The sequence below is a fragment of the Scardinius erythrophthalmus genome (assembly GCF_964197995.2).
Source record: "Scardinius erythrophthalmus genome assembly, chromosome: 16".
Taxonomy (NCBI): domain Eukaryota; kingdom Metazoa; phylum Chordata; class Actinopteri; order Cypriniformes; family Leuciscidae; genus Scardinius; species Scardinius erythrophthalmus.
In genome coordinates, this window is record NC_138236.1 from 4,170,873 (window position 1) to 4,194,205 (window position 23,333).

The window sequence follows — 23,333 nt, forward strand, 5'->3', positions numbered from 1 at the left end:
TATTAATATGACACTGGCTCATATAATTTTTTATTTGAGGGATTTTACGGTCACAATCAATTGTTTTTTTTCCCCTTTTTTAGCTAATCTTAATTTCTTTCTTTCTAACTTTTCTTTCTTTCTAACTAATCTTTCTTTCTTTTCTTTCTTTCTTTCTTTCTTTCTTCCTACCTAATCTTTCTTTCTTTCTAACTTTTCTTTCTTTCTAACTAATCTTTCTTTCTTTTCTTTCTTTCTTTCTTCCTACCTAATCTTTCTTTCTTTCTTTCTAACTTTTCTTTCTTCCTACCTAATCTTTCTTTCTTTCTTTCTAACTAATCTTTCTTTTCTTTCTTTCTTTCTTTCTTTCTAACTTTTCTTTCTTTCTAACTAATCTTTCTTTCTTTCTTTTCTTTCTTTCTTTCTTTCTTCCTACCTAATCTTTCTTTCTTTCTAACTTTTCTTTCTTTCTAACTAATCTTTCTTTCTTTTCTTTCTTTCTTCCTACCTAATCTTTCTTTCTTTCTAACAAATCTTTCTTTCTTTTCTTTCTTTCTTTCTTCCTACCTAATCTTTATTTCTTTCTTTCGAACTTTTCTTTCTTCATACCTAATCTTTCTTTCTTTCTTTCTTTCTTTCTTTCTTTCTTTCTTTCTTTCTTTCTTTCTTTCTAACTTTTCTTTCTTTCTAACTAATCTTTCTTTCTTTCTTTTCTTTCTTTCTTTCTTCCTACCTAATCTTTCTTTCTTTCTTTCTTTCTAACTAATCTTTCTTTCTAACTTTTCTTTCTTTCTAACTAATCTTTCTTTCTTTTCTTTCTTTCTTCCTACCTAATCTTTCTTTCTTTCTTTCTTTCTTTCTAACTAATCTTTCTTTCTAACTTTTCTTTCTTTCTAACTAATCTTTCTTTCTTTTCTTTCTTTCTTCCTACCTAATCTTTCTTTCTTTCTTTCTTTCTTTCTTTCTTTCTTTCTTTCTTTCTTTCTTTCTTTCTTTCTTTCTTTCTTTCTTTCTTTCTTTCTTTCTTTCTTTCTTTCTTTCTTCCTACCTAATCTTTATTTCTTTCTTTCTAACTTTTCTTTCTTCCTACCTAATCTTTCTTTCTTTCTTTCTTTCTTTCTTTCTTTCTTTCTTTCTTTCTAACTAATCTTTCTTTCTAACTTTTCTTTCTTTCTAACTAATCTTTCTTTCTTTTCTTTCTTTCTTCCTACCTAATCTTTCTTTCTTTCTTTCTTTCTTTCTTTCTAACTTTTCTTTCTTTCTAACTAATCTTTCTTTCTTTTCTTTCTTTCTTCCTACCTAATCTTTCTTTCTTTCTAACTTTTCTTTCTTTCTAACTAATCTTTCTTTCTTTTCTTTCTAACTAATCTTTCTTTTCTTTCTTTCTTTCTTTCTTTCTTTCTTTCTAACTTTTCTTTCTTTCTAACTAATCTTTCTTTCTTTCTTTTCTTTCTTTCTTTCTTTCTTCCTACCTAATCTTTCTTTCTTTCTAACTAATCTTTCTTTCTTTTCTTTCTTTCTTCCTACCTAATCTTTCTTTCTTTCTAACTTTTCTTTCTTTCTAACTAATCTTTCTTTCTTTTCTTTCTTTCTTTCTTCCTACCTAATCTTTATTTCTTTCTTTCTAACTTTTCTTTCTTCCTACCTAATCTTTCTTTCTTTCTTTCTAACTAATCTTTCTTTTCTTTCTTTCTTTCTTTCTTTCTTTCTTTCTTTCTTTCTTTCTTTCTTTCTTTCTTTCTTTCTAACTTTTCTTTCTTTCTAACTAATCTTTCTTTCTTTTCTTTCTTTCTTTCTTCCTACCTAATCTTTCTTTCTTTCTAACTTTTCTTTCTTTCTAACTAATCTTTCTTTCTTTTCTTTCTTTCTTCCTACCTAATCTTTCTTTCTTTCTAACTTTTCTTTCTTTCTAACTAATCTTTCTTTCTTTTCTTTCTTTCTTCCTACCTAATCTTTCTTTCTTTCTAACTTTTCTTTCTTTCTAACAAATCTTTCTTTCTTTTCTTTCTTTCTTTCTTCCTACCTAATCTTTATTTCTTTCTTTCTAACTTTTCTTTCTTCCTACCTAATCTTTCTTTCTTTCTTTCTTTCTTTCTTTCTTTCTTTCTTTCTTTCTTTCTTTCTAACTAATCTTTCTTTCTAACTTTTCTTTCTTTCTAACTAATCTTTCTTTCTTTTCTTTCTTTCTTCCTACCTAATCTTTCTTTCTTTCTAACTTTTCTTTCTTTCTAACTAATCTTTCTTTCTTTCTTTCTTTCTTTCTTTCTTTCTTTCTTTCTTTCTTTCTTTCTTTCTTTCTTTCTTTCTTTCTTTCTTTCTTTCTTTCTTCCTACCTAATCTTTATTTCTTTCTTTCTAACTTTTCTTTCTTCCTACCTAATCTTTCTTTCTTTCTTTCTAACTAATCTTTCTTTTCTTTCTTTCTTTCTTTCTTTCTTTCTTTCTTTCTTTCTTTCTTTCTTTCTTTCTTTCTTTCTTTCTTTCTTTCTTTCTTTCTTTCTTTCTTTCTTTCTTTCTTTCTTTCTAACTAATATTTCTTTCATTTTAATCCTATCTATCTATCTAACTTTAAACTAAACTTCAAACTACTTTAAATTTTCAACTTTTTCAAACTCCCTGGTCCGACTTTTTCAAGCCAACGTAAAGTTTGTCATCAAGTTAAACTTTTTAATCTAGTTAAACTTGATGTACTGCTAAAATAACAAAAACTAAAACTGAAAATAAAAATTCATAAAATTATAGAGACAAAAACACAACAAAATTAAGTAAAATCAAAAAGAAAATTATAAAGATAAGATCAAAACTAATTCACACTGGCTCATATCATTTTTTATTTGAGGGATATACGGTCACAATCAATGGCTTTTTCTCCTTTGACGGTTTGCTGTTCTCCCGGTGACAGAGACAGGAGAATTGACGGTGAGGAGCGGAGCCGGCCTGGCAGCAGCATGCAGAAGGTCTGGATTGAGATATTTGGCCCCAGTGAAAGCGATAAAGGGAAGTACACCCTGGAGATGTTCGACGGCCAGGACACACACCAGCGCTCTCTGGATCTGTCTGGACAAGGTACAGCCGTACACACACAAAACATGCGAGTCGAGCAGGGTGATGAAGCCTGAAGCCTAAACCTCTCTTTCTTCTCTGTAGCTTTTGCAGATGCTTTGCTGGAATACCAGAGGCTAAAGTAAGTGAGGATGCTTTTGAATATTCATCAGCTGAATTGAACCTTTGACCCATCGCTAAGCTCCACCCTCTTTGGTTACTGTTGCTAACTCAGACGAACTTTATAGAACATACCATTAGAATGAATGGCGATTTCTGTAAATTTCAGTAAAATGTGACCCTGGATCACAAAACCAGTCACAAGTCGCACGGGTATATTTGTGGCAACCGCCATTGTATGGGTCAAAATTATCGATTTTTCTTTTATGCCAAAAATCATTAGGATATTAAGTAAAGATCATGTTCCATGAAGATATTTAGTAAATATCCTACCGTAAATATATAAAACATTTATTTTTGTGAGTGAATGCTGCACAATCACCAACATAAATGAACAACTTTAAAGGAGATTTTCTCAGTGTTTTGATTTTTTGCATCCTCAGATTCCAGATTTACAATAGTTGTATCTCGGACAAATATTATCCTATCCTGACAAACCATACATCAATGGAAAGTTTATTTATTCAGCTTTCAGATGATGTATACATCTCAATTTCAGAAAATTGACCCATGTGACTGGTTTTGTGGTCCAGGGTCACACATGTGCTCATAAAGTGGTAAGAACTGATTAGTGGACTGATCTTACTCCTAATATCTGTATGTATATTAGTAATAAGATCCAATCAGGTTTTACCAGCTATGCACATTCATTTTTGCACATTCATTTTTTATTCCTCTACCAAAGTTGTAGGGAAAAATATAAAAAGTTGTCAGTTGTCAGTCTTTTTTTTAAAGATAAGTATATATATATATATATTGTTTAAAATTAAATTTAACATTTTACCATGTTATTTACAAAAAAAAAGATTATCAAAAATACAAAATCTTTTTCTTAATATGTATTAAAAGGTTGGATCACTAGTTGAAATCTTTAGCAAACTCATTCTCTATATAATTGTATTGTTTTGTCTTCATTCACAGGCAGGTTGAGTTTGCTGAGAAAAGTAAGTATTGGTTTGTCATGATTCTAGCTGTGTTTTAGTAAAGCATTCACACACTTCATCATAACTGTCCGTCTCCGACAGATCGAGCCAAAGTCACGAAGGGTCTTCCTGATGTGGTGGCCATAATGGAGGAGAAGGTACGTCTCCATCACTTCTGCGTTTCAGTGACTCTCTACTTCAGCTCACACGATCGTTCTGTCTTTCTCTTCAGTCTCTTTGCCTGACGTGTTTTTCCGATGGCGACCCGGTGCCGGAAATGTTCTGGCTAAAGAACGACAGAGAAATCCTCTCCGGCGGCCAGTACAACATTGCGAACGAGAATAAATCCTCCACGCTCACTATAAACCACGTGACCATGGAGGACTCGGGCAACTACAGCATCTTTGTACGCAATAAACACGGATCGCAGACGGTTCCCGTGACCGTCAGTGTGTATAAACGAGGGGAAAAGCCTCGAGCAGATGCAGTGGAGCTGTAAATCAGTAACACCAGGACAAACTCATCATTTGCATTAAAGTCAACAGTGATTTCTTAGATGGACGTTTGCTTTTGCCACGGAATAAAAAATGTAAAAGGTAATTGCGACTCTTTATCTCACGATTCAGACTTTTTTCTCCCATGAGATGAACTCAGAATTGCAAGAAAAAAGTCAGAATTGTGAGATAAAAAGTCCTAATTACATTTTTCTTTTTTATTCTGTGGCAAAAACATATTTCCATGGCATGTGTTTGTTCATTCTGGAGCGTGAATGACTGTTAATGGTGCTTCAGAAAGCAATATCAGTGTCCTAAAAGGCATTGAAGACTGAACTGATTTAATGTGTGGTTTGTTTCCTCTGATTTTATCCTGTGCCACTTACAGAATAAAGTGCAAATTAAACCTGTTTCTGTCTCTTTTTTTTCATTAGCTAAATAAATCATCAGGGAATAAAAGTGTACAGCGAGCTTTGATCAGATTGACTGTGAACACACTTTCCAGCTGCATTACAATAGTGCCACCATCGATTTTTTTTTTTTTTTTTTTTTTTTTTTTTTTTTGCCTGTACATGGATGGATGGATGTTTCATCTGCTGATATTTCATAATAGAGAGATCGAGGCCTATTTCTATCATTATGCAATCCTGGGGTGAACCTTCTGAACAGATAGAAAGCAAACTCCACAGTCCACAGAGTCATTCACCCCTCATGTTTAAACAGACTAGTATGTCAGCCGGTTCCTTTTGTAAAACAGTCTTCAGATAAACTGACAGGAGATTCTAGACTTGTTAGATTTGTTTGCTTTTATTTACTTGTATATAAAATGCTGGATTCATGCATGAATAAATCGTGTCCCGTGCATTATATTATTTGCACCTGTGTTTTCATGATTGCTATGTGGTGATAACAGAGTGCATCTTCTCTATTGAGCGTGACCATGTTTGAATGTGTTATTAATGTCGTATACTCATCTCATTCTGCAGAGATGCTCATTTTAAAATTGTTCGTGGTGATTTCTCATTTACTTTAGTGCAGTTCATCCATTTGGCTTCTCATTTTCAAGCCCTATCCATTGCATTGTGCTCATTTATTAAATATTTTTGTTAATCTTATATGCATTCAGCTACAGTATTAAGTATTACCTGTTGAAGTCCATCACCAACTAAAGATAAAACTAAATTAAAACAAGCTTGCATGACCGTGAGGAAGGATTGTTGCAAGAGATACTCTGTGCCATTCAAAAGTTGGAAAAAGGGTATTTTATGCTCACCAAGACTGCATTTATTTCATAAAAATACAGTGAAATGGGAGTATTGTGAAATATAACAATGTAAAATAACTGATTACTATAAAAATGTAATTTATTCCTGAGATCAAAGCTGAATTTTCAGCATCATTACTCCAGTCTTCAGTGTCACATGATCCTCCTGAAATCATGCTCAAAAAACATTTATTATTCTCAGGGCTGAAAACAGTTTATATTTTTGTAGAAACTAGGCTACTTATTTTTTTCAGGATTCTTTTATGAATAGAAACGCTTTGCATAACCAGGCCCACGTGGATCCCCACAGAAAGCATCACACATTTCTAAATCTATTAGATGAATGGATGCAAGCCAATGCTCTGTAAAATTCCATCAAACTAAATTGTGTTTTAAAAAAAGACTGGGTCAGTTGCAATGGTGTTAGCGAACTCTGGGTTGTTCAAACAGAATGGGAAAATGCCAAAACGTCAATGATTAAACTCGCATGTGAATTATATAAATACTGGACTGGAATGAACGTCCTCTTCACATTGTGTTGAGCTTCTTGCCCGATCAGATCCGATCAGCAGACATGGCTTTCCAAGGAACGTGGCAGGTGTATCTTCAGGAGAACTACGAGGAGTTTCTTAGAGCTATTCGTGAGTTTTTACGTCCTATTTACCAGAGCTTAAATGATCAGGGTTGCATTTCCCAAAAGCATCGCATGGTGTCAGCGGTTTCCACAGGCAACTGTTGGGAAATTTCCCGTTACTATATTCATAAAGTCAAATGAAATGAAAAAAATGCCAAATTTTGAACAATTTGAAATTGATGTTAAAATATACTTGGAAACAATATCAAAAAGTAAAAACTTGAAAGCAATGAACACTACAGATGTTTAATAGCCAATAGGCCTACAAGTTTTTTCTGTGAAATGCCTTTCTTTTTTCTTTTCTCTCTCTCTCTCTCTCTCTCTCTCTCTCTCTCTCTCTCTCTCTCTCTCTCTCCCACCTTTCTTTTTTTTCTCGTTTATTTATTTACTATCCCTGACAAGTACCCTGTATTTACTGTAGGCCTATGTAGCCTAGATTATGTTTTGTTTTCGTATTAAAATTCAATGACAATAAAAAAGATGGGAAATGGGGGTTTTGGGAAACTTTTGGGAAATATTAAGTTTGTTTCCGCCACAAATAAAAAATAAAACCGTTAATAGGCTAGCTACTTTTTATCTTACAATTCTGACTTTATTCCTCACAATTGTGAAATAAAATCAGAATTGCGAGATACAAACTCTGAATTGCGATAAATAAAATCAGAATTGCGGAGTATAAACTCAATTGTTAGAAAAAAAATCGGAATTGCTAGATATAAACTTGGAATTGCGAGAAATAACGCTGGAATTGCAAGATATAGCCTAGGATAAACAGACTTTTTTTTCTCGCAAATACTTTTTCCCTCAAAGTTGCGAGTTATGAAGTAGCCTAGGCTATAAATTGTAAGATATAAACTCACAATTGGAGAAAAAAGTCACTTTTTTTATTTCGTGTCGAAAACAAGCTTCCATAGAAACCATATGGGATGGAATGGTAATTTGTAATATTCGTCTTTGTCGTGATTGTAGGTCACTCAGTAACCTATCTGTGTGTTTCTGTTCCTTCAGCTCTGCCAGAAGATATTATTAAACTGGCCAAGGATGTTAAACCAGTGACAGAAATCCAACAAAACGGCAACGACTTCACCATCACATCCAAGACCCCCGGGAAAACCGTCACCAACTCCTTCACCATCGGCAAGGAAGCTGAAATCACCACCATGGACGGCAGGAAGCTCAAGGTGGAATATGTATAATTTACGACTTTGTAAATTGTAAGATGTCAAAGCTCGAACTGTTCACAATGAGTTGATATAGTGTGCAGGAGCTCAGTTTTACAAGAGATCAAAGTCTTACTTCTCAACTGAAAAAAGTACAAAGATTAACCAGCACCAGTGAATCATTTAGGCTAATTAGACCAGGGATATGTATTAAAGGGGTGTTTGATTATGATTTCACTTTTCTAACTTTAGTTAGCGTGTAATGTTGCTGTTTAAACAACATCTGCAAAGTTACAATGCTCTCAAAGTTCAAAGCAAAGGGAGATATTTGCTTTTAAAAAATCACATTTTAAAAACTACAACAAACAGTTGGAACTACACAACATTCCTCCCTGGTTAGTGACATCACCAATCCTCAAATTTACATAAACCCCGCCCCCGGAACACGATTTATAGATTATCAAGACAGAATATGCTGATCAATGACTAGAAGATAACTACACATAAACTACATAAATACGGTTTGAACATAAAAGGCTAAAAGTTGTTGACATTTTCAGTGCATGTCTGTGTGAGTGCAAGCTGTTGTAGCTCCGCCCTCTGTGCCGGGAGCAGCAGCTCATTTGCATTTAAAGGAACAGACACAGACGGTGTGATTTTGCTCACCCTCAAAAAATTTCAATTTTAACATGCTATATAAAAATATCTGTGGGGTATTTTGAGCTAAAACTTCACATACACACTCTGGGGACATCAGAGACTTATTTTACATCTTGTGAAAAGGGCATTATACCACCCCTTTAAAGGTAGGATTGGTGATTTTCGGAGTGACTAGCAATAGCAAGCTAGCTTTAAAGCCACGCCTCCTTCAAAACACATGAACGCGCACAGCAGGGAGCAAACAAAAAAGTCACGGGAGACTGCGTTAAACTACCTCATGTCTCAAAGCACATAACATCACAATAATAATGAACTTAAGCAACTTGTACCACCTGACTGCTTCGGATTCATTTCAGCGTTGATAGTGTTGCCTATGAAATGCATCCGAGTCACGATCCGCTCCGAGTATAACGTCATGGGTTTCCATCTCTTACAAATTACAGTATATGGCGTGAACGCAGCATAAGCTCATTGTTTGGGTTCAGGAGGAACTGTAAATGGTGACTCCTGTTTCGGTTGTGGTGCTCAGTGACTGACGTCTGTCTAACTCTGCATAGCATGAAACGCGCTGATGACGTGATGTCTGTGAGGTATGGAAATACATATGTTGACTGACAGGTAGGACATCGTATCATTGCAGTGGGACTGAATGCAATGATGGGATGAACATTTTATGATCCTACGCCTTAGACAGACAATATATACGTATAAATACATTTAAACCGCTTAATTTAGTGATTGCAAGATGTGAAGAGACTTTCAATCAGCATAATAAAACATGTGTCTGGAACAAATCACCTTGCCTTTAAGTAAATCAATTTTAATTTCCAGTTGACTTTAAGTTTGTGTATTTGTACTAATTTTTCTCTGACCTCTTAATAAAAAGCTCTTTATCCATGAACTGCACTCTTATATTCTGGTGTGTTTCTTTCTTCCAGTGCACTGTCAAACTGGAGGGAGGGAAGCTGGTCTGTCACACGGATCGATTCTCTCACATCCAGGAGATCAAGGGAGGAGAGATGGTTGAGGTTTGTACTGGAGATCTATATGCATATTGCTCATCAGAACTGTAAAATATGAACATTTGTAATATTTCTATTTTCTCTTAATTATTTTCCAGACCCTGACAGTAGGAGGAACCACCATGGTCAGGAAGAGCAAAAAGATCTGAAGAGCTTGATAATCACTTGCTATTTAAATAAAGCTCTGATTTATCATAATAGTGTGAGTTTGTTGTGTTTTGGTACATTGCATCATTCACAAAAACATTTTTAATAACACTAGCTTTCAATAACAGACAGTTCCAGGAATGGGAATTTTTTTACTCTGTTGAATGTGGGTTTATTTCTGAAAATCAATTTTTGTATAAACAAACCTTTAAGTCTTGATCAAATATACAATTATATTCATTTCCACTGATATTTTATACAGAAATAGAGGAGACAATTCATTGAACACACACTGGCATTAGTGTGATATGTTTTCTATGGTTTTCTAAGTTCAAACAATGTAACAATTATACAATTCAAAATTATTAATGAAACAGTAAAAATGTAAACGATAACAGAAATAGTAAACCGTTTTGCCAGCATGTATAAAGTGTGTTAATAAAGTTTATATGAAATTAACATATATACACGTGACAAGCCTGCCCCAATCTGACATTTAATTGAAATATTTTTTTCCTGAAAAACTTCAAATCTAAAATACAAAAGAAAAAAAAAACTGTAACACTTTACAGTTTTTTACTGTAACACATTTTTATTATTATTATTATTATTATTAATACATTAACTAATGATAACAAATGAGACCTTATGTTACCGAGAGGAAAAAAAAAACATATTTATGGAACTTTCTACATTTTATTGGTTATAAGATGTACAAAAAAAAGCCAACAGGATAAACAAACAAACAAATGCCTAAAGGCTAAATAAATATAAAAATAAACATTAAAAATGTTGTTTTTGTTGTTGTCTTTTTTTTCTCTTTTTTTTTTTTTAAAGATTTCTTATTTTTCGAACTTAATATTGTTTTTAGGTATTTTTGAACTTCTGCCTTCAAAACAAAGGTTCCATTTATTTCTTGAATGATATAATGTTTTTACAGGAAAACTTACACTTTTGAACGTGGAATTTTACCATTAAAAGGATAAAATGTACGATATAAACCTGACTGCTTCTCTACAGTTCTTCAAAAGACCAAATAATAAATGATTAAATCACAAACATTTTGCCAAAATGGTCTTACAAACGGGCAGTGCCAGAATATAACCACATTTTTAGGGCAACTGTCACAAAAAGTGCAAATAAAATCAATATCACCTTTACATTTCACAAAAGTAATCTTTCACTGGGTAGCCTGTATCATTTTTGAATGACACCCCATAAGAAATTTTACCATGATGTACTATAGTACATACCATGGTATACCATAGTAGTACCATGGTAGTACCATGGTACCTTACATATAACCATGGTACATACTATATAGTACTTCAGATATTATCATGGTACCATGGTACATTGCATGGTACTGTAGATGTTACTATGGTACATAGTATGGTACCTCAGATTTACCATGGTACCTACCATGGTACATACCATAGTACCTCAGATATAACCATGGTACATACTTTATAGTACTTCAGATATTATCATGGTACCATGATAATATCTGAAATACTGTATACTGTACAGTATGTTACTATGGTACATAGTATGGTACCTCAGATTTACCATGGTACATGCCCTAGTATCTCAGATATAACCATGGTACATTCTGCCGTACAGATATTACCATGGTACATACTAACTTACCTCAGATATAACCATGGTACCTCAAATATTACCATGGTACTTTGCATGGTCGCATGGTACAGACATCTTTTTACTTTAAGCCCGGGGTAAGAGGAATTAACACTTTAGGCTTATACTTTAGCAAAAATAAAAATAACTAATGAATAATAACTAAGCCAAATATTTTTATTTTATTTTAATTAATTAATGAACGAGTCATAGATCTCCAAAATCAGTTTTAAATTCATAATTTAATATTAATGAGATTTTTATTTAAGTAATGTTCTAATTCTAGATGTTTGTAAATGCTGCATGATTTTGACGTGGTTTAATCAATGGCCGTGCGCGTGAACTTTGAACTTTCATGTCGCTTTCAAACACTGGAGCGGCCGCGGCGCAGAAGTTGCTATGAAACGGCGCTGGACCACTGTGACTGGTAAGCAGGAAAACTCCTCTTTGTAATTAAATATTGATTAGGTATAAGCCAAACCCTTTCCAATAAGAGTAAATATCATAGACTGTACAAAAAAAAAGGTAAATTTAAATTTGAAATAATCCGCAAACATTTCCTTTCTGTCTTGCTGACGCGGCGGTGACGTCACGGCGAGCTGGGTGCGCATGCGCGTGCGCGTGTACGTGTGCACATCGAGCTGGTCTGCGGCCTGTGAGCCCGTTTGTCTGTGGATCTGAAGTTTGCAGTTTTTATTATTATGGCGAGATACATGCGACCTCCAAACACATCTCTGTTCATCAGAAACATCTCCGATGACAGCAGGTTAGTGCGCATGTGTACTAGTTACTGAGCAGTTTGTACGCTGCGCGAGAGAGCTCACGCCCGCGTTTGCGTCGTTAAAACCTCACTAACTATAATAAATGTGTCATGTGCATGAATATACATCATGATTAGACACTCATCTAAAGTTATATTTCAAAACTGACATACCAGTGAGTGGGTTTTCTCTATTTTGCCAAAAGGCTGCCTACTTCCTACTAATCAGTTAATATGGATTAAAGGGTTAATGAAAACATAATTGGTCCGTTTGTCTCATATCATATTATGTTGAATGTTGTTTTTAGTCTAATATTTGCAGCAGGATTTGAAACAGGATTGGGATTCATTCCACTATGGCTGTTATTAGACGCATGCATATTAATGAGGAACACTGCATACATAATGAGGGAGATTCCAGAAGAACAGCTTTCACGTTTCAAAATATGAAAGCTTGTTATAAGATGCTGTTATTTTCACTGATTGCTTCTATTTTTTGACATGTTGCAACTAATCGATTTCTCACCCAGCATTATTATATTCTATTATAATGTATCTTTAATTAATTGTGTTTTAACATTATATTTATTTTGTTAATCATTATATTATGTGCTTTTGTCATTTTATTAAGTTTTTATTATAACCAAATAGTAATATAATTTTTTATTTTACCTATCTCAGGTAGCAAACGTGTTTTTAATAGTTTTAGTTTTTAAAAACCCTTTACTACATAATGTAAAACTAAGTGTAAGATTGTAGGGAGATTCAATTGCATCATTTGCAAATTGGGGTAGTTTAGTTTTTCACCATGAACTCTGCAATTAAGCATGATTTATTTCAACACTAGCTATGTTTTCATCCACCCATTATGGAAGCAATTGTTTCCGGCACAAAATAAAAAAGGTAATTGCGACTTTTCATCTGGCAATTCTGTCTTTTTTTATTTTTTTATTGTGAGACATGCTAAACTAGGGCTGGATGATATTACCAAAAATCTAAATATTGATTAATTGTACATTTTACCTCTACAAATAATTATTATTATTATTATTATTATTTTGCAATGAATAATTGAAGGAAACATAAGTATGTTTCCTTCAATTATTCATTGAAAAAAAAAATCATTATTTGTATATCAATAATCGATATTACTGATGTTGGCTTGCAAAATCTTATAGGACTCGGATAAATCACAGGACAATGTCGATAATGAGTTTCTGCACTACACATTTTGGGATATCGCATTAAAAAAAACGCTGGATGAAAAACACCACGATGCGCATAATAAATTCATAAAAGTGTTTATGTGCTTATTTGAGGCGGACTTAATTTTTTATCTGATAAGAAGACATGCGCATAAACTATGTAGGAAACACATTTACCGAATAAATTCCTCGATGCACAACAAAAAAACTCACATGATGTTGCCTCAACAGAGGATGTGATTGGATAACTGGACTAATCAGCGGACCAATCACATCACATCACATGTTGAATGAAATGCCTGAGCCAAAGTCTGTCATCAGAATGATTTGGTTTAATTCCCTCTGGTTTAATTTGGATTGCGTTTACACACTGGCATCCAAATCCGTTTATTGCGTTTCGTCTCTACGCAAGTCATTTATGATATTGTGAAAAGAGCCACAGTTTCTTCCACATTACAGCAACTTCACTTTTTATTCCAGATATTTTGCGCGAATTTCCCATGAAGTTAAGTTTTTATTCTCTTGAACACATGGGATGGAAGCGTTGCTTTGTTAACCAATGTTTTATGCGATATCCCCAATTTTGCGTTCATAACTTTGGATGGAAGCATAGCTACTGACTTGTGGCTTCTACGAAAGCAAATATCAGCGCTTCAATGGCACGTTATTATCCTCAAAGCACTCTGGGAGAGGCTCTCAGTCAGAGGAATGAATGTCCTGTCATTTCATGGTACTTTAGGCCAGAGGATTTGCGTCGTGAGTTTGGTCGTTACGGACCTATAGTAGATGTCTACGTTCCTGTTGACTTCTATTCACGACGACCAAGAGGATTTGCATACGTTCAATATCCTTTGTAGGCAAATGTGTAAAAGAAAGAAAATATTGCAAACTTTTAAAGGGATGGTTCATCCAAAAATACACAAAAATACATTGTTCTGTATAATGAAAGTGAATGGGGACTGGAGTGACAATTGGCAGGTTTGGTTTGATTAAAACCAATTATGTGGTTCATTTGAACAAGTGTGAATCCCTAGTGTGTGTGTGGTCCAGTTCCCATTCACTTTCATTGTATATGTGGAGACTGGATAATGATAAAATTGCAATTTTTGTGTGTACTATCCCTTAAAAGCTTGACTGTGAATGGCCGTGAACTTGTCAGATGTTTGTCTCCTAACTGATATTTCCTCTGTTGTTGTCTCAGAAAATGTAAAGACATACAGTTCTGGAGACCTTCCCTACACAGAGTATTTAAAAGGGCCGATGTAGAGTAGATTCAAGACAAAGACAATAAAGAGAAAGTTAAAGCTTGAAGATTCAAAGGGGACCAAAATCAAGTCAAGGCCTCGGTCTGACCAAAGAAAGAGGAAAAGACTAAAGGTTATTGGGCAAAGACATCCCCAAGTCCTTCTCGGAGGTGGTTAAAGACAAAAAAGGTCAAGCTGAAGGTCAAAGGTCAAGCATGTTAAAGGTAACCCGTTTTAATGTTGTATCCTACCATTACAGAGCACATGATTTCTGTACGTAATCAAAGGAAGTTTTCATATTCAAAAATGCTCTCCCTTTGATTGGCTTACAGATGCATTTATTGGTGTTTCTTTAACTACGGGCACTAACTCAATCGTCACTCACACACTAGTTTTTCATTTAATTGCCTGTTTATTAGGGGTGGAACGGTACACAGAAGTCACGGTTCGGTACGAGTTCGGTACAATGGAGGGAAAAGCAAAACAAAACTGCAGAAGGCTTGTGCATGTCTCAGGCTGGACCACCAAAGAAAATAAATTACTTAAGCCTTGTATTTTTTAATTAAGTTTTATTAATAAAGTAAAGGCATAGAACCAGTTTATTTGTAGTGCACTGACAATAGTTTTATATAATTAGTTTATTAATTAAATTAATAAAAAGACAAAAAGACATACAGTACCAGTCAAAAGTTTGGAAACATTACTATTTTTAATGTTTTTGAAAGAAGTCTCTTATGCTGAAATATTATTACAATTTAAAATAATGGTTCTCTTTTTTAATATATTTTAAAATGTAATTTATTTTTGTGATGCAAAGCTGAATTTTCATCAGCAAGTACTCCAGTCTTTGGTGTCTTATGATCCTTCAGAAATCATTCTAATATGATGATTTGATACTCAGTTATTATCAATGATGGAAACAGTTGTGCTGTTTAATATATTTTTTTTGGAATACTTTTTTCAGGATTCATTGATGAGTAAAACGTTAACAGCATTTATTCATAAAAACAGCATTTATTCAAAATAAAAACATTTCTAACAATATAAATCGTTACCATCACCTTTTATCAATTTAACACATTCTTGTTGAATTAAAGTACTAATTTCTTAAAAAAAATAGTTATTGTTCCCAAACTTTTGAACGGTAGTGTATAATGTTACAAAAGATTTCTATTCTAAATAAATACAGTTCTTTTTAACTTTTTATTCATCAAATAATCCTGAAAAAAGTATCTCAGGTTATAAAAAAAATATTAAGCAGCACAACTGTTTCCAACATTGATCATAAATCAGCATATTAGAATGATTTCTGAAGGATCATAAGACACCAAAGACTGGAGTACTTGCTGATGAAAATTCAACTTTGCATCACAAAAATAAATTACATTTTAAAGTATATTAAAAAAGAGAACCATTATATTAAATTGTAATAATATTTCATAATATTACTGTTTTTTTTTTTTACTGCAGGCTTGATGAGCATAAGAGACTTCTTTCAAAAACATTAAAAATAGTAATGTTTCCAAACTTTTGACTGGTACTGTATGTTTGGTAATTGTATCTGAATGAATTGAAAATTAATTTTCTACATTTCAGATTAATATATTTGTTTTCCTTAAAATTTTAATTAACAGTAACTTAAACACTTTGCAGTTTGAATGATGTCCTGTGTAAACAAAATGACGGAGTATGTTTTTATGTTTCCACTGTTCGATCGCGCCAGCGCCTCACACACACACACACACACACGCACACACAAATATAAGTATACACTTTGCGACTTTTCGATCACGCCCACGCCCCTCTCTCTCTCTCTCTCTCTCTCACATTACATTAATTAATTTCCACGCGAGTTTTATTTATTTTCATACCGTGTATTCTCCGTGTAAATTTAAGCACCATGACGCCCGTACCGTTTCAGTTCAATACGAATACACGTACCGTTCCACCCCTACTGTTTATGATATCTAATGTTTTTTTCCGGCTCATCCTTCATTCTGTGGTGGAAATGACATGTTAAAACATGTTAGGAATAAAACGCCACACAACACATGATACAATTACAAGTGCCTGAAGTTGGATAACACACTCGGAAATTTTCATAATTTCAGAGTGATTTCATCAACACATTCCCCTTCTGCCGTTTATCACAATTAATTCAGATTGTTTGTTTTGCTTTATAATCTTTCATATTTTGTGGTGAATATTAATGTCGTATTGATGGAGAGTTCAGTGTCTGTAATATAAATGTTCATCAGTGTGTGTCAGACTCTTATAAAATAAAACAAAGCAAAGCCTTAACCGCAGCTGCATGTTCGAGGACGTTCGTGACGCAGAGGATGCCCTTCATAACCTGGACAGGAAGTGGATCTGCGGACGGCAGATCGAGATCCAGTTCGCTCAAGGAGACCGCAAGAGTATAACACTGTTTTTCTGCATGTTGAAAATTAATGTATAGTTTGTTGAAATGCATTGAATATAATTTATATCAGCAATTAAATGTTATTTAGTGGCGTGCAATTGTTTTGTGGTGTTGTGCAGCTCCGGGTCAGATGAAGTCCAAAGAGAAGCGCTCTCCTCGCAGCGACTCGCGATACGACGACTACGAGCGGGACGGGCGGCGCAGACGGTCCCGCAGCCGCAGCTACAGGAGCAGATCTCGCAGTCAGTCCTACGAGCGCCACGCTCGCCCCTCAGGGAGCCCGAGAGAGTGAGGACAAACACACACTGGCCATGTCTGAAATAACAGCTAAGAGTCTAGAACATGCAGACAGACAAACCTGTAACATTACATTTAAGAAATAAAAAATCTCATATAGCTTTCCTGTAGCTCAAACTTAGAGCGTTGGCACTTGCAACGCAAAGGTCATGGGTTCGATTCCCAGAGAACTGATAAGAATGTAAATGTGAACCTTGAAATGCAATGCAAGTCGCTTTTGGATAAAAGCATTTGCTAAATGCATACATGTAAATGTAAATATAGTATACATAATATATGGGCGTGTAACAATATATCTCGTCACAACATATTGCAATACAAGCTGCAACAATATGTATCGTGGATGGTGACTGTATAGTTCACCCAAAATGAAAATTACTGAGAGAAACATAAATCTTTTTAGTGTCAGTACTACATTAAACTACTATATATAATGTTGAATAGAATGTATAATAACGCAATGGGGGAATATTTGTGGGTCAGTGTCAGAGTGCAAGTTTATTCGTCTAAAATAGTTCTGTATTTTCAGCTTCAGAATCATGAATATTTTTATTCTGGTCTCTATTGTCCTGTGCTTTAGCATCAGCAGCAAGTCCAAGCCTATTCATATACACCCACAATGTAACACCAAATTTAGCATTTTAATCAACAGTACATTTTTTGTGAACCTTTTACCATGTCTTGTAGTATTGCAATAATATCTTATCGTGATATATATCGAATCGTGACATGAGACTGTTTTTTTTCTCACTTTGGCCCGATTTCACAGACAGGGCTTAGATTAAGCCAGGATTAGGCCTTCGTTCAATTAGGGAATTTAAGAAGCTTTTTTTAATATAAATGTCTTAGAAAACACATTACTGGTGTGCATCTTCAGACAAAACAATGGCACTGATATATTTTGAGATATGTAAGTGCACGCTTTGCTTTCATTTAAAAAAAGCTCAATAATGCATTTTAGTCTGTGAAACTGGATATAAATTTCATTTTTTATTAAAAAACTTTTTTTTTACCAATGTGTGTTGTTCTACATTGATCCATTGAATGTTTTTTTTGACAGCTCTCGGTCACACGGCAGACACCGGAGAAGCAGAAGTCGCGAGAATGACAGGTAAGACATTGTGCCAAAAATAATGCATTAAAGGGGTGGTTGATTATGATTTCACTTTTCTAACTTTAGTTAGTGTGTAATGTTGCTGTTTGAGCATAAACAACATCTGCAAAGTTACAACGCTTAAAGTTCAAAGCAAAGGGAGATATTTGCTTTTTTTTAAATAACTTTTTAAGGACTACAACAAACGGCTGGAAGAGACTACACCACTTTCCTCCTGGGTTAGTGACATCACCAACCCTAAAATTTACATAAACCCCGCCCCCTGAACACGATTTATAGATTATCGACAGAATATGCTAATCATTGAATTAGAAGATAACTCCACATAAGATACATAAATTCATCAACTAACAATTCAGAAATGTTCTCCACTCCAGTCTCTCCATCATTGTCCGACTTCGGGTTGAACATAAAAGGCTAAATGTTTTTGAAATTTTCAGTGCATGTGTGTGTGAGGAAAAAGAACACAAGCTCTTGAAGCTCCGCCCCCTGTGCCGGGAGCAGCAGCTCATTTGCATTTAAAGGAACAGACACAAAATGGTGTGTTTTTGCTCACCCTCAAAAATTTACAATTTTAACATGCTATATAAAAATAACTGTGGTTTTTTTTTAGCTAAAACTTCACACACACACTCTGGGGACATCAGACACTTATTGTACATCTTGTGAATAGGGTATTATACCACCCCTTTAACTTCCACTATGGAAACAGACTGTAAATCAGAGTTTTCTGCTCAGACGCAGGTCACGTGACCACGGACGCAGACACCATCGATCTGCCTCGCATTCTCCTTCCCAGGACTCCAAGTACAAGTCCAAGAGCCGCAGGTCACGGTCCAGATCGGGCAGCCCGCCGGTGGAAGACCTGCACCCGTCCACCGGCTCCCGTGAGGATGAGCCCCGCGCCCGCTCGGCTTCCCGCTCACCGTCTCGCTCACGCTCGCGCTCCAGGTCCTGGGCCGGCCGCAAGTCTGGGGGCCGCTAGTGTAAATACAGTATCATGTGCAGCTTTTCATCGTGTGTAATCATGACACCGTGCTTGAACGTTAGTGTTGTCGAAGGCAGTTTCAGATTGTTCTTTTGTAAGAAATGTGCCCATCGCTTTGATGCCAGTGTAATAAAGATGGCTTTATTTTTATAGTCAGAGACGATCAGAACACCAGCTATTTTTTGTTCAAAAGATGCATGCAAAAAAAAGTAGAAAGTAAAAAAAAAAAAAAAAAAAACTTTTAAAGACTTTGGTGTTGCCTCTGAAAGGTCGCAGTGTTCCTTTTTTTTTTTTTACGTTTTTCTTAAGGTTATTGTATTTGAAACTAAATTTGTATTTTAGTTAAGTCTTGATTGTAGCATCTGTTTATATTAAAGACGTAGTATTTTTGTCATTGCTAAATAAACAATGATTTAAACATCATCTGAGTGTTTTATTCTCATACCAGCTTTTCATTTATTACATATATATATACACCAATATGTCAAAAAAGTCAGTAACACCTTACAATAAGGTTTCAATATATAATTTAGTCCTTATTTCAACATCTACTTGCACATTTTTCAAATCAAAAATATCTTCAACTAATATTGGAAAATCAGTAATTACTGAAACAAATATATTACTCATGTTAATGCATTCACTAACGTTAACGAACGGCACCTTATTGCAAAGTGATACTGATGTTTTTGTTTACGGTCATTAACTACATTAGTTAACATGAACCACCAGTATTTCTATATATATTTACTCTACATTTTTAAAAACAAGTTGTATCTGTTAACGTTAATGCTCTGAACTAACATGAACTATTGTATGTGTAACATTAACAAAGGTTAACACTAATAAAATACTGCTCATTATTAGGTAATTTGCTAATGTTACCAACAAGACCGTATTGTAAAGCATTGCAAATATATTCAGAAAAGCTGAATTTGTTATTAGATAGTTTAACATTAGTTAGGTAACATGAACTATGAAAATACTTCTAAATCATTAATCTTAGTTACTCTACATTTTTAAGATCCCAAGTTGTATCTCTGATAACAATGAACCGTTTTTTATAAACTAAGTGAATCAAAAATTACTGAATCAAATATATTGCTAATTTTTAGTTCATGTTAGTTATTGCATTAATGAATGTTAACAAATGGGACCACATTTTAGTCAAATCACTAACCCACGACCTCATGTGTCCAGTGGCTTATTTGCAGAATCATTTCTGCAGTTTAAAACTCATTCAACTTTTCTTTAACCTTTTATGTTGGCGTTTGATGCTGCTTCAATGTATGTGTAATGAGTGATTATAATCATGGTATTAATCAATATTTTTCCTTCTAAACATCAAATGAGTTGAATGACTTCTCTGGAGATTTTACTTTGATATAGAAGTTACCAGTGTGATCACCGAAATGTTCTTTTCATGTATTCTTTAATCTGTGTATTTGATATCTGACTGCAGTAACAGTGCTTGCTTATTCAGCCCGGCTTCCAGAAATAAATATACTTGTTTTGTGTTTGAGAAAGGTCTTCAATGCATTAAAACATAGAGGGAGACTATCATTGAAGGCAATATTTTAAGCGACCATTTCTTTGTTAAAGCCTTACTTTCCAGTTAGACTAAAGTGTAGCTCTTTATTCTGAGGGGATATATATTATAATATATCCCTATATATTACTTAATTCTGAGTGAAATACTGCATAATAGTGTTTAAACCAGTATTCAAGCATGCAACAAATGTTTGAAAAAGTAATAAACAATAGTCAAATGATCACATTGCATGTTTAATTCAGCGAGTGTGATGCAACTATCATACACAGCTGCATTTTCAACCCAATTTAGTATATTGTAGGTTTTTCTTTGCAGAGTATGAGTTTTCTGGAGAAACTTAATGCAAATTACCTGGTTTTATTTCCAACATTGACAATGACTACTAAAGTGATGAGAGAACCAAGTGTACTCGTTAATCACTGCATAATGCATTCTGTTTCACATACAGTAAAAGGTATGCAAGTATTCAGTATATACTCTGAAAGTGTGTTTTCAAACCTCAAAACTTTTCATCTAAAGGATTTTGTTGCAGAAGCGTGTATGTAGAAGAACCACAACACTAGTTTGCATCCAAGTTTATTTTTGAAATTCCCTACTCCCTCTATACAAGAAAAAATGACTTTCCACAAAGGCAGCAGTGAACTCTCAGTGATAGTAATATTTATGATTAGGGCAGGAAAAATAATAAATCAAATCACAGTGTAATCTTCCTTTTTCTTTAAATACTCCTGCTGTCATCTTTGGCTGGGGTTTGGCGGACAGTTTACCGTCAGGCCAAAGTCACGGGAAGTTACAGTTCAAGCCAATGGAGCTGCAGGCTTCAACTTTACAAAAGCCAATGCAGGAATGTTGCGTTATACTCTGATAACGGAAATAAAAAAACAAAAAAAATAAGAACAAGCCGTCCACGTTTGAAACGCAGACCAAAAACAAAAAAAGACTGCCGGGGATGCGACAGCACTTTTTTTAAATTTCATAAAATTGTATAGACAAAAAATAAATCTACAAAAATGGAACTAGAATATTACACAACAATTAAACGAGTTTCGTTTAACTACACAAAACCGAAATTCTTGGTCTTGATGGCTAGTAAAAGTTTCTGTTTGAGAATCTGTTTGGAAGAGTAAAGTGGCACGTAAAGGCGAGAGATGCAGGTGTTGGCGGTGGGCAGGTGCTGGTCGTCTGGCGGGCGGATGGTGATGGAGGGCATGGGCTGGAAACCTTCTTCACTGGCTGGCAGAGACGGGCTGGACGTCCAGAAATACACCTGCGGGAGTCACACACACACACACGAATGCCTTAACATCTGGCACGCTTTACGTGAATTAACATCGAGTAAAGAAATGAAGAAACGTCCTACCAGGTCCTGCCTCTCCGTCATACTCATCTTCTCAACGATGGACCAAAACCAGCGTTTGAACTGCAGCAGCTTCTCCGCATTCTCGCCTGGAGGTTTAAACAAAACAACACGATTGAAGGATTTACAGGCTCTTGATTAATTGGATCTGATTTAATTTCATGTCATTTAAGCAGAAAATGTTTTCATGGAAAAACTACTATTTATAACAATCATAAATATAGCTGCAAGCAGCAATTAAGGGGCCAAGCACAAAGGCGGCACGATAAGTCATCAGATCAACTGCGACAACGAGCAGTTAAAGACATATTAAGATGATTTTAGGCAAAATGCCTGAAAAATTAAATATAATCAGTTGTAATGTGATCTAATGTGTGTCACTTTCGACCAATAGGTGGCGCTGTGAGCATAACATGCAAAGTGTGGTGTCAATATGCCAAAGCATTGCAGAGATACAGCCTCAGAGTCGTTTTTGCATCATGCCATCAAATTTGTTGATGCGGTATATGAAACTTTTTTTTTAAGATAATACAATTCGATTTTGGTGGACTCGCGGTCTAGGAGGAGTTTGAAAAGGTTTCTTTTTTTAAAGAAAATAAAAGTGGCGGATAGGAAGTTTGACCGACTGTGGCAAAATTGGTATCCATGTTTTCGGCATGACCCAAGGAATATGTTAAGACCAGGTTCATAACAGTAAGCTAATTAAATCAAAAGTTATTAGCATTTTTTGGAAATTTCATTTTAACTTTTCAAGGTGGTGAGGCACTGAAACTTTTTGAGAACCATTCGGGCATGGTGCCGAAGACACTCGAAACAATACGCCTGTAAAATAAAGCATTTTACAACAAAATTCAAGATGGCCGACAACCAAAATGGCCTAGATGGGAAAATTAGGTATCGTTCGACTTGGGCTGCGTTCCAGTCCACTTTTAGACGCGCACTTGCGAACTTCCCTAAGCACTTCCCCTCGGGGGAATCCCTGTCGCCATTTTGAAGTGCGTTCCACTTCGTGAAGTGGACGAGGGAAGTTTATATGGACAGACTATCGTTCCATCTATTTTGACCGAGGGAGAAAGTCAACTTCAAATGTACACTTCAGGCACCTATATGTCCCACAATGCAGTACGATTGCAATGACGTACATCCGAGTGAACGAGATGGAGGGAAGTTAGCGAGTGAAGGGCATGACAACAGTTTTGTCCAAACCGTTCAAAAGATAAGCAAAATGTCAATTTTTCATATCTCCAGACCA

The 23,333-nt window shown here is 34.8% G+C and overlaps 4 protein-coding genes across 18 annotated transcripts in view; 3 read left to right on the forward strand and 1 right to left on the reverse strand.

The window, feature by feature from the left end:
• myom3 (myomesin 3) overlaps positions 1-5,027 on the forward strand; it is a 69,963-nt gene extending 64,936 nt beyond the window's left edge. Inside the window, exons 33-37 of the mRNA XM_081389101.1 lie at positions 2,881-3,044; positions 3,126-3,162; positions 4,122-4,144; positions 4,226-4,281; positions 4,356-5,027. Coding sequence (XP_081245227.1) covers positions 2,881-3,044; positions 3,126-3,162; positions 4,122-4,144; positions 4,226-4,281; positions 4,356-4,622 — 547 coding nt within the window. The 3' untranslated portion in view covers positions 4,623-5,027. The remainder of the gene's footprint in view (positions 1-2,880; positions 3,045-3,125; positions 3,163-4,121; positions 4,145-4,225; positions 4,282-4,355) is intronic.
• A 1,384-nt stretch (positions 5,028-6,411) lies between these two features.
• On the forward strand, positions 6,412-9,977 carry fabp10a (fatty acid binding protein 10a, liver basic). Its single transcript, XM_081388574.1, has 4 exons — positions 6,412-6,522; positions 7,524-7,696; positions 9,274-9,363; positions 9,456-9,977. The coding sequence occupies exons 1-4, from the start codon at positions 6,456-6,458 to the stop codon at positions 9,504-9,506; spliced, it is 381 nt and encodes a 126-aa protein (XP_081244700.1). The 5' UTR covers positions 6,412-6,455; the 3' UTR covers positions 9,507-9,977.
• Positions 9,978-11,474: 1,497 nt separating this feature from the next.
• srsf10a (serine and arginine rich splicing factor 10a) lies at positions 11,475-19,595 on the forward strand. 11 transcript variants are annotated; one of them, XM_081388924.1, is made up of 6 exons: positions 11,475-11,569; positions 14,309-14,593; positions 16,659-16,768; positions 16,893-17,061; positions 18,131-18,181; positions 18,923-19,595. In XM_081388924.1, the coding sequence occupies exons 2-6, from the start codon at positions 14,589-14,591 to the stop codon at positions 19,167-19,169; spliced, it is 582 nt and encodes a 193-aa protein (XP_081245050.1). In that variant the 5' UTR covers positions 11,475-11,569; positions 14,309-14,588; the 3' UTR covers positions 19,170-19,595. The 11 variants fall into 11 exon arrangements, with proteins under 11 accessions (XP_081245050.1, XP_081245049.1, XP_081245042.1 ...); XM_081388923.1 differs by having other exon boundaries at positions 11,490-11,569; positions 14,309-14,575; positions 16,610-16,768; XM_081388916.1 differs by having other exon boundaries at positions 11,516-11,569; positions 14,309-14,575.
• Positions 19,596-20,938: 1,343 nt separating this feature from the next.
• The window catches only part of ubr5 (ubiquitin protein ligase E3 component n-recognin 5), a 58,583-nt gene continuing 56,188 nt past the window's right edge, over positions 20,939-23,333 (reverse strand). For all 5 annotated transcript variants that reach the window (XM_081388911.1, XM_081388912.1, XM_081388909.1 and 2 more), the window contains exons 57-58: positions 22,085-22,170; positions 20,939-21,991 (exon numbers count right to left, since the gene is read on the reverse strand). In XM_081388911.1, the coding sequence (XP_081245037.1) occupies positions 21,779-21,991; positions 22,085-22,170 (299 nt within the window). In that variant the 3' untranslated portion in view covers positions 20,939-21,778. The remainder of the gene's footprint in view (positions 21,992-22,084; positions 22,171-23,333) is intronic.

Bases quoted from the DNA above. Each gene is read 5' to 3' on its own strand.
- srsf10a (XM_081388917.1), top strand. From the start codon at position 11,844: ATGGCGAGATACATGCGACCTCCAAACACATCTCTGTTCATCAGAAAC. The intron at 16,769-16,892 runs GTATAACACTGT...GGTGTTGTGCAG, and splicing joins CGCTCAAGGAGACCGCAAGA to CTCCGGGTCAGATGAAGTCC. The intron at 18,182-18,922 runs GTAAGACATTGT...TTTTCTGCTCAG, and splicing joins AGAAGTCGCGAGAATGACAG to ACGCAGGTCACGTGACCACG.
- fabp10a (XM_081388574.1), top strand. From the start codon at position 6,456: ATGGCTTTCCAAGGAACGTGGCAGGTGTATCTTCAGGAGAACTACGAG. The intron at 6,523-7,523 runs GTGAGTTTTTAC...CTGTTCCTTCAG, and splicing joins GGAGTTTCTTAGAGCTATTC to CTCTGCCAGAAGATATTATT. The intron at 9,364-9,455 runs GTTTGTACTGGA...ATTATTTTCCAG, and splicing joins AGGGAGGAGAGATGGTTGAG to ACCCTGACAGTAGGAGGAAC.